This window comes from Mesoplodon bidens, assembly GCF_964165515.1.
Source record: "Mesoplodon bidens genome assembly, chromosome: 6".
NCBI classification, from domain to species: Eukaryota; Metazoa; Chordata; class Mammalia; order Artiodactyla; family Ziphiidae; genus Mesoplodon; species Mesoplodon bidens.
Genome location: NC_138162.1, coordinates 113,781,682 through 113,792,148, shown reverse-complemented (window position 1 = coordinate 113,792,148; position 10,467 = coordinate 113,781,682). Strand labels below are relative to the sequence as shown.

Below are 10,467 nucleotides of genomic sequence, written 5' to 3'. Positions count from 1 at the left end.
CACACCTGGGCCTTTCGGATACAAATCCGGCTCCTTAAGGAGCCCTGTGAAGAAGCGAGCACAATCAATAAGGAAAAATCCTCCCAGCTATAAATCAGCCACGTGGAGCTGCAGCAACGGCCGCCGCGACTTCCTGGTTTCCTTCCCGCCCGCCCCGCGGCGGGGGCCGGGGGGGCCGGCGTTAAGGCCGGAGTTACAGCCCCAAAGGACAATAAAAGTTGGGGACCCGGGCAGCTTTAAGGGCTGAGCGGTGGGGCCGAGGCTGAGGACAGACCTGGGGAGAGTGTAAGTTAGTCGCATGGTAGCAGGACCTGGGGGGGTCGGGTGGACAGCGGCGGGGAAGGGGCTGCGGACCGGCCGGGGGCCGCCCAGCGAGGGCGTGGGGGCGGGAGAGGCCGGAGCAGGGAGGGGAGAGCGGCGGTGGGGCGGCCCGCTAGGCGAGGGGAGTTCCGGATCGGAGGCGGGGAGGGCGGCCGCCGGGCGGCGGGGGCGGGAGGAGGAGGAGGCGGCGAGCGCGGAGGGGGAAGGAGGGAGGGGAGAGCGGTGGCGGCGGCTGCGCCCGGCTGTGCGCCTCTCGCCGCCGGAGGAAGATGAGGCTGAAGATTGGGCTCCTCTTACGCAGTTTGCTGGTGGTGGGCAGCTTCCTGGGGCTGGTGGTCCTCTGGTCCTCCCTATCCCCGCGGCCGGACGAGCCGAGCCCGCTGAGCAGGATGAGGGTGAGTGACCCGCCCGCCCCCTCCGGCGGCGGCGACCTGCAACTTGTTTTGTTCGCGCGGCTGGCGGGAGCGGGGTCGGCGGGTCGGGCGCGGGCTCCGCAGGTGGCGCGGCAGGCGGGTGGGGGTCCCGAACCCCGCGTCCGGTCCCAGCCCCCACCGCACCTCCCCGCGCCTCCCCGCCCCGCGCTGCGGCGGGGGCTCGGCGGCCGCCCTCCGCACCTGGAACGCGGGCTGGAGGAGAGAAGGGCCGGGCCAGGACCGCCGCGGCGGCGGCCGGGGACGCGGGGCTGGTCCGGGCTGCGGCCTGTGGCGCGCGCATGCCTGACGGAGGCGAGGGGCCGCGGCCGCCGCCACCGCCGGTGCGGACCAGGCCCCTGGGTCCGGGCGCCCCCCCTCCGCCCGGTCTCGGGCGCCCCCGGCTGCCAGCCCGGGTGGGAACGCGCGGCCCCGCCCCCGGCTCCGCGGAGAGCGCCGCCCCCTCGGCTTCGGCGCCGAGACAGGCGATGCGCGGCCGAGGCCTCGCCCAGGACCGGCCTCCCTCCCCTCCCGCTATCCCGCTCCCCATCTCCCCTTCCCAGCGGCCGCCCTCGCCCACCTGCGGACCTCCGCCCCGGAGCCCCCTCTCCAAGCCGCCCCGTCGGGCCGGAGCCCGCCTCTCCTCTCCTCTCCCCTCCCCTCCCCCGGTTGCGGCCGGGCCGCGGGGCCGCCAAACTAACTTGTGCGGTCGCCGCGCGCGCCGAGGGCCCCTCCGGACGCTCTGTCCGCCGCCCGACTCTCCCGGTCGGTGGGGCTCCGTCGGCTCCCCGGGATGTGCGTGACCGGACGCCGGGCTGCGGCCCCGCTGACCCGGCCGCGCCCCCGGCCCGACCTGCCCGCCGTTACGGCCGCGCCCCTCCTTCCCCTGGGACGCGGGAGCCGGGGCCTCGGGGGCCGGGGAGCTGTGCCGCTTCCAGCGCCTTGTGCAAACAGCGTCTGCATTGCATCACGAGGGGTCGCCTTTATTAACTTTCCTTTTGGAAAGTTAGCGTCTGGAAGTAGAGGGAGAAGGCGTCCTTTCAACACTAAGAATCGTAGGAAGAGATTTCCTTATCTGCTCCTGCCCCTGTGATGAGGGAAGGTTTACTCTTGAGATTTACTCGGAAGTTTTAGTGTGTATTTGAAGACACAACGGCATTGGGATCTCTATAACGTCTGGGGTGGATTCCCTTCTAAGTCATCTAAGTTAATGGTAATAAAAAGTATCCAGTTTTCCTTTCGAATGTGTTTGTGGTTTTAAGTCCCTCAGCTCTCATGGTCTGATGGTGATCTCTTTATGATTTTGCTTCAGGATGACTTACTGAGAAAGGACGACTGAATATTGCAGTTGTTTGAAAGCATTTGTGATCAAATGGCCTTTTACCGAGAGCTAACAAAGACGTAAAGATGCCATTTCCTGGGGGAAGAAATTGAGGAAAGAGTGACAACTAGCCATATTCAGAATGTCCTGCTGGAGTTCAGATAACAAGTCTTCTAAGGGGGTGGTGGAGCGTCAGCCCCAATGCCTATTTCCTCTGAAATATTATATTAGTGCTGGCACAAGTACTGAGCCATGAGCTCATTTAATAGCTGTAGGAGGTGGTTATAACGTGATTTTTGGTCCAACTTATTGGATAAAGTTTGTCGGTGGGTCCAGGGTAATTTCTGTCATTTGCCAAAGACTGAAGCTAGCTTTTTAAGACTTTCAAACAATTAACATTAAGAAGAATGCTTTATGTATGTGGAGAGCCAAACCCTTTTATTAAGTTTGCGGGTAAATATTAACTAAGCAAGTTAAGGTATAGCTTATAAATCATAAGAGCATAAATAAGGGACTATTGCCTCCCTTTAATAAAAGCTAACCTAAATGTTTCTGAAATACAGCCGTAGAAGGACATCTCCTTTCGGGAAAATTCTGACTCTGATTATGATTACACATACTCCACCCACTGTGAAACACCTGCCTCTCCTTAACACTAATCCAATTTGTATAGGGCTTTTTTGGATTCTGATAAATGGCCTGAGATAGTCTAGGACAATCCCATTTACCAAACACAGGTTATGCTTCTATTCTAGCAAGCTGGTCCTGGTGGGTCCACCCTGTGCAGCTTTTTGCCTCATACTTTCAGTGTTCCAAGCGCAAAAGTCCGCCGTAGCCTGGTGCTTTTTTTTTCCCCTGGACTACTTCCTCCTTTAGATCTGCCCAGCAAAATGTGTCACCTGTGGTCAAGACAAGAGGAACACGTTTCTTTTCGTTTTCCCGTCTCTGGGCCTCTTGCTGTTTCTCTGATGTGAATGATGTGAAAAGTGATCTTACCGTTCAAATTGTACTCTGTTGTATACGATTTGATTTATTCAACAAACATTTTTGAGTACCTCCCATGTGCTGGTGCTAGTTGTTAAGGAAGTACGCCTTGCTCCTAAACTCATGGATCTTGTAGGCCAGTGGGTCAAAACTCACATTAATCAAGATTTCAAAAATCTGTAAATAAAAATTGTGCCACCACATGCTATGGAAAAGAAACCCCACAGGGGGTAAGAAAATGGAGGAACTTGGTCATAAAAGCCTTACCTGAGGAAATGGCTTTTGAGTTGAAATCTGAAGATTTGAAGAAGAGTCATTGTTGATCTGGGTATGGGAGGGGGGACACCCCTGAGAGGGAGAAGTATGTGCAAAGGTCCTGAGGTAGGAGGTAGCCTGGTGAGCTGAGGAAGTGGATGAAGGCCAGCATAATTAGAAGGTGGAGGGCGAGGGTTCAGAGAGACCACGCCAGGAATCAGGTCTTTAGAGCAGCCATTAACTCCAAGGATGGAGCTCGTCGAAGGATTTTTAAATAGGGGAGAGGTGGGCTGAGATTTGCGCTTTGAAAAGACCACTCTAGCTGAATTGGTTTAGAGCAGGAGCAGATAGGAATCCTGTTGGAGGTTATGATAGCCCAGGTGGAACGTGATGTTGATGGCATTGGCAGGGTGACGGTGGAAGGAGAGCAAAGTCAGCTGATTCAAGAGCTATTAAACGAAGATGCAGGGGCACCAGGACTGGGTGTCTGCATGTGGGAGCGAAGGAGAAGGAAGGTGTCCAGAGGCACCCGGTAGGCGGTAGGAGGATGACAGGTTGTTTATTACATGGGAGGTTCTGAGGACAAAATCCATACGTTCTGATGTTATGCTGCATGGTTATAATGGGAAGGCTTATCATCTTAGGCTTTGTCCTCTGAATATTTTAAGGTCAGCATTTATTAAAAGCATCTGTTTAGCACTTGCAAAGCGTAGACAGTTCCTTTAATTAATAAACGATAGTATCCCCCAGACCATTTCTCCCGGCTTTCGGCACTGAGTGTTTAGCGTTGAATCATTAGCCTCTGAAAATAAGGGTCTGGAATGGAGATGTTGAAAGACCTTCAGTGGCTCTTTAATAGCAAATTCAGTACTTGTGAGAAGCTGCATGTAAACTGGCGGCTCTCCCTAGGTGCAAATGTTACTTGACTCAAACTATTCATGCCACGTAGGCTCAGAGCATCCATAGTAGGACTAATTCAAGAACCATTGCTAGATGGAGAGGTTTTATGTGATAAGCTAAGACCAGTGGGAAGGAACATTGCTTAATGAGGCTGTGACTGAATTGATCACCCAGTCAGTCAGGTTCTACCTTAACAAAGCCTTTTATCTCAGCGATCATCGGCTGCAGCCAGAAAAGCTCTGCCCTTGACCATGAGATTTCTGTTTCAAATGGAAGCTTGTTTATTAGGGATGGAGCTATCGCTTAGAAGAAATGTAGTGTCTTAAGAGGTCACTGTTGTTTCAGTTCCCCAAGTGAAATGCCCTGGGATTAGTTTTCATTCCATTTTGCTGTCCTCCCCCACCCTTGAAGTTAAAAACTCCCTTATTACCAAGTCTAAGAAATTTGGGCTCCATAGGCCTCCTGAAATTAATGCTGAGTTTTGCATACACGTGCATTCTTCTGGGCGGCTGAGAATCAGAAGCTTTCCGGTTTGTTAAAGGTACCTGCAAAGCTTAAAGGTACCTGTGAAGCACTGAGTCCTTGGGAGGCGGAGTGCCTGTTTCCTGCTCATGGAATTTCTCCCTCGTCTTCCATGGTGCTGAAGCACTCATTACACCCTGGAAATGCACACAGTCCTAAGAATTGCTGTATCTGTTGATTCTGTGGAAGTGTTTCCCGTCCAGTGTTGGAAGGTCAGGCATCAGTCCTGTTCCTACCACCCCCCTTCCCCCACTGAGAACACCAAGACGGTCTCAAGGAAAAGTCCCTGTTCTAAAGGGACTAGTTTCACATCCTAGTTGACAAAAGGATGCAGCACCCACATGGCCTGGGTTCCTGACCCATCCTTACTCTGGTAGCTGGGTAAGGAAACCTCGCTATGGGAACTGTCACAGGACGTTGCCTTAGCAGGTGGTGAAGGCTTAGAATAGCCATTCGGGGAGTGCATGATTATTAGTAAAAAAAAGAATGGAAACTGTTGAGCTGTTGAATCTGGGTAACTATTTTTGTGATGGGGCCGGCTGCATGGAATGGGAGATAAGGTGTGGGCTTCGATTTGTTAATAGTGAATTAGAGGCCGGGAGAAAGAAAGGAACGCATCGTGAATGAACATCACATTTCTGAGCTTGGGCCATCTGTAAACAGAATATTTGTAACTTCTAACTTGATTTGTTAAAAAAAGGTTGGTCAGGAAGATTTGAACCGCTGTTGAATATTGGAACATGGTTGTGATTATTCAGCTCCAACCTCGACTGTTGCCTTTGCTCATATTTTAGATTCTAATTTTCATCCCTGAAGAATGAATGTACAATCTGACAGCAGAAGGAAAGCAGTGAAATCAAGAATTTAAAATTTCTAGAGTAGAACGGCCACAGCCTGAGGCTATGAAAGGAATGATTTTATGGTTGGAGTTTGTGTGGTGGAAGAGGGAAGGGTGAGAAGGTAGAATATGTGTTAACAATGTGGACAGAATTCTGTGAGAATTGGGAGATGTATTTGTTCTGTAAACATGGCAGTCATTCACTCAACAGACATTTCAAATATCCTTTGTTTACTAAGCACCATCATCGGAGAGGCTATGCAGTAGAGGAAGTAGAACGCTTTGGCGTAAGGAAGATGCTACTCAGGTCATGACCTGCTAACCACACAGAAGGTGTTGGTCCATAAGAATAGTCATTCTCTTTCCATTCGGGAATTAGGCCTTGTTACCACACCTCCCAGCCTCCAGCCTTCCACCTGCTCTAAACAGTGAATTGAGGAAACTGGAGGTACCGGGCTGGCGCTGGGGATGCAGGGGTGTTGAGGACACAGGCTCCGTCTCCTCTCACACGGGAGGGCGTCACCGCCACCCAAAGGTTCCTCCCCAGCTGCAGGAGGTGGATGCTCGGAGGCCAGAGCCCAGCACTCAGCTCCACCTGGAGCATTGGTGGGGTTCCGACAGGGTTCCAGATGGTAGGAATATGGTGAGACCAGAGGGAAGGCCGGTTTTACTGGTGACAAGTGGTGGAACTGGAGGTTGGAAAAGTTAGTTGGGCCCCCCCCTTTTTTTTTCTTTGCGGTACGAGGGCCTCTCACTGTCGTGGCCTCTCCCGTTGCGGAGCGCAGGCTCAGCGGCCATGGCTCACGGGCCCAGCTGCTCCGCGGCATGTGGGATCCTCCCGGACCGGGGCATGAACCCGCGTCCCCTGCATCGGCAGGCGGACTTTCAACCACTGCGCCACCAGGGAAGCCCTTGGGCCCCTATTTTGAAGGTATTGAATGGCAGGCTGAGGAACTGGGTTGAGCAGTAAGAGCAGCTTTTTGGCAGCTTTTGAAATGGAGTTGGGGGGTGGTGACCTTCAGCTGCTGATGCCCTGAGTCAAGGATTTCAAACACCTGTTGTCTATGAAGTACTATCTACTGCTCCAGACATTGGAGATATTATAAAGTAGTAAAAAGACGCTGTGATAACAGATCACATGTGTGAGTCCTCTGTGCCAGGTCAGCATTCCGCGTGTGTGCTGTTAATTGCAGCCATAACCCTCTCATGCATCTGATGTCATCCTCACTGAGTTACAGAGCCTTGAACCCTGCCCAAGGTCATTTACACAGTCAGTCTCAGGTGTCCTGGCTTCTGCTGTGCCCTCTGACCTCCCGCAGATTTTAACAACACAGATGAGCTCGTGGGGACACCACTGAAGGGGCCCGCAGAGACGCTGGAGAGGTCATTTCACACAGAGAGAAGCATGTGAGGCGGTGGGGGATGAGCGGAGGGGAAGCGGCCCAGGACCCCGCGGGGAGGCGGGGAAGGGGATGGCTGAGCTGAGTCTCGGATGTAGCTTTCAGGGAAGAGCCTCGCCGGCCGAGGGGACAGGCAGGGCTGCCCTGAGGGTGGAGGAGGCCGGAATGCGTGAGAAGTAGAAAGAAGGCCGGCTCGGTGGTGGTGGGAGCTGGGTGCGTCTGGAGGGACGGCACTGCTTGATGAGCTGGCAGGTGTCGGCAGGGGATGCTCTGGGTTGGGTGATGAATTACGTGGTCATCGCACCAGACATTGTCCTAGATAAACAACGCGAGTAATTACCTTTTTGCCTCAGGTTTGTGGGCCAGACGCACGGATAACAGTTGCAGGGGGTGAGAGGAGGGTCGTACTAGCTACTGTGGGTCCCCGGGTCACAGGGAAAGCAGCATCTGGTCACGGGGTGGGGTGCAGTCAGAGTGGTCCCCAGGAGGGCAGGTCGGAGGGTGAGCGCAGGGACACGGCCTGGGCACGCAGCAGCAGGAAAGGTCGCGGCAGACCCTGGGGAATGGTGGCTAGAAGAGTGGGTCGGGGCCCGGGGGGGTGGAAGAGAGCTTGGCGAGAGAAGTGGAGTCTGAGCCCTGAAACACTGAGTACTGTGAATGGCTCAGGCTGGTCCGAGGAGGGATCTGGGAGCAGTGCCTAGGCCAGATGTCCGTGAGGAGAGGAATGTCCCTGTAGTTCATGCTGAGCCTAAACCAGGAGGGGGACCAAGGAAATGAATATGTGGGGAGAGAGAGATGATGACGGTAGAGTTAGCGGTGTGGCTGGTGGGAGGAGGGGCTGTGCGGGGGGGAACGGGCAGGGAGGATGCTGATGCCTCAGAAGGAACAGAACCGTCTGAAGCGGCAGTTCTCAACCTTGAGCAGGAATCAGAATCGCCCAGAGAGTGTCTTAAAACCCGGGTCATCTGGCCTCCTGCCCGCACTTTCTGATTCAGGAGGTCTGGGGTGGGGCAGAGAATTTGCGCTGCTCACTGTTCCCAGGTGATGCTGCTGCTGGTCCAGGGACCAGACTTTGCGAAGTGCTGGTCTAGAGCACAAGTAGAGTTGGGGTCCGTAAGACAGAACACTTGTGCGGTTTGGGCATAAAGTGCTTACAGGCCACAGGTCAGTGGAGTGGAGGTGTCTGCTGGCTAGGTGGAGCCCAGAACGGGCATCAGAGCTGGATGCAAAGTGTGAGCTCCCGGGCAGGAGCCCAGCTCCAGTCTGGGGACTGGAGTGGTAGCTTAGGGCATGGACGGAGGAGAAAAACGTGGGCATGAAAGAGGAACGGGGGAAATGCCAGGAGCAGGAAAGATGAAAGAGGGCTCAGGCAGGAGTCAGATGACTTGGAGAGTCTTGCCCGACCACCAGCACTTCCAAGTGCTGCAGCATTTGAGCAAGAACTGACGAGAACGAAGGGTGTAGCGAGCGGCCGCGGAAGCAGGAACACCTGCCGCTGCGCCACCCCAGGCACCTGGGGTAGAGGAGGGCCTGCGGCGTATCTCGGTAAATGCGACGCCCAGGAACATTGGCTCAGGTAAAAAAAGTTCAAGTGGTGAACACTCATCTTCCCTGGGGAAAACTACAGATCGAGAAGGGGTTTTATTAGAGCCGTGAGTACCGAAGAGGACTTGCCGCACGTTTGGGGTTATCTCTGTTCTGCCTTAATTAGGCCTCTCACCCCCACCCCGTGTGCGTATAGAGACACATGTGTCCATATGTTTTAAGCTGAACCACAGTCATGTAATTTTGATAATGTAGACTATATATACACATTGTATTAAAATATGGTAATACATATTAGGCATTTGGGGCATTCTTTTAGTCTGAAATCCAGGTAACTTGGAAAACTGTGGTTAGAACAACATTTTAATATTTGAAGTTGGGAAAGGAATTTTATCCTGAGACTATTAGGCAACTTTTAGTTTGTAATAATACATTAATTTGGCTGATGTGTAACTAAAGGAAGAAACAATAGCAAAACTGTAGGCTCAGCATTTCAGTGATGTTAGTTTTTTGAAATGAGGTCTACGGTTTAATTCTGGTTCAGTGCTATGATCCCCAAAGCAACCCTGAGACAAGTTGAACTGCACTTACCCAGGGCTTCAGTCTTTTTTGGAGAGGGGAGTAGTAACTTGCAGTTGCTTCATTTGGTAAGAATCCTGAATATTTCAAAATGAGAAATGTTCTCATTTTTGCTCCATTATAAATTCCCTTCTGGGCTCCCCGGCCTTTGTAGTGTTTTAAAGTGTGGCTCCCGAGAAGCATTTAAACATGCCAGTAGGGAAGCCTGATCCAGCTCACTGAGTGTAAGAACGGCTACACTGAAACTTGAGGAAAACCTTAGCTTTGCATTATCTAATTAGGTTTGTAGAATTGCTGTAGAACAGCCTGGTTTCCGAAGTTTAGAAGGTACAATTAGCTGCAGTATTATATCAATACCAATGAGCCTGCTAAGAAGCTTCCATGCCAAGCAATTGGAATATGTTATTACCAAGGATGTTTTAAACTGGATGAATTAAAATTAAATCACATACTATTGGGAGCAGTTCTGTATGAGAATAGAATCGCAGAGATGACCTCATCTTTTTTTCCCCCATCTTTAATCTTTTATTGAGTCCCTGGGTTTAAGAATACATTTGGGCCTCAGGAGGATGCTGCTCTCCTCAGTAGGAAACTACATGGTCAGTGATTATCCAGCTTCCACGTAATTTTAGCATCTGTACTTCTTATCTTTATAAACTATTTTATAAGGTGCTTTAGGATTGAGGTATTCACTGGTAATGTGTACACCTTATAAAAAGAGTTGGTATTTAAAGAGTAAGGATGTCTTAAAGAAACATTAAGTGAGAAATTGCCAAACCTTTTTTTCACTCTTATGAGATGGTGGGCGTGCCAGCATTTTTATTTATGAGATTGTCTGTAATTATCCTTTGACTCTTGATTTTCCCTTTTGATAAAAATACCAGAAGAAGAAGAAAACCCTGTGAGAAGATGCTCTGATGAGTGTGAGCAAGGCTTGCAAGTAGCTTCACAAGGGTGTGAATGTCTGACTCTTCCAGCTGGAACCCTTCATTTTGAACCAACCCAGCTACTGAGTCCAGCTACTGAAGTGAAACAGTAGACCCAGGTTCTTAGTGCAGGATAAGAGACACTTCTGAAGAGTTTTACAGAATTTTAAGAATTACACTTGTTGAGAAGTGATATCGTAACATGAACGCAATACCTTTATGCTTCTGTGAGAACTTTTTTGATAAATTCTTTAGAAAGGCTAAACAGAAAAAAAAATAGAATAAGTTACAACAGTATGTTAACAAAGTCCCTGGTCATGCTATTTGAATGTGCTCTAGAGGTTCTTTTGTCAGCATTTACTATAGTACTTCAAACAATTTTATTCTGCTGAATTTAAAGTAAATATTTCATATACATATTATTAACATCTCTTATTGGAAAAATAGTTCCCTCGTAACCCCAGCA

General features: G+C 51.4%; 1 protein-coding gene across 4 annotated transcripts in view; it reads left to right on the top strand.

Moving 5' to 3' along the window:
• The first annotated feature begins 151 nt into the window (after nt 1–151).
• GALNT7 (polypeptide N-acetylgalactosaminyltransferase 7) overlaps nt 152–10,467 on the top strand; it is a 116,964-nt gene continuing 106,648 nt past the window's right edge. For 3 of the 4 annotated variants that reach the window (XM_081236327.1, XM_081236328.1, XM_081236331.1), the window contains exon 1: nt 526–716. In XM_081236327.1, coding sequence (XP_081092453.1) covers nt 591–716 — 126 coding nt within the window. In that variant the 5' untranslated portion in view covers nt 526–590. Of the gene's footprint in view, nt 286–525; nt 717–10,467 lie in introns of those variants that run through there. The other variant, XM_081236329.1, reaches the window with a different exon arrangement.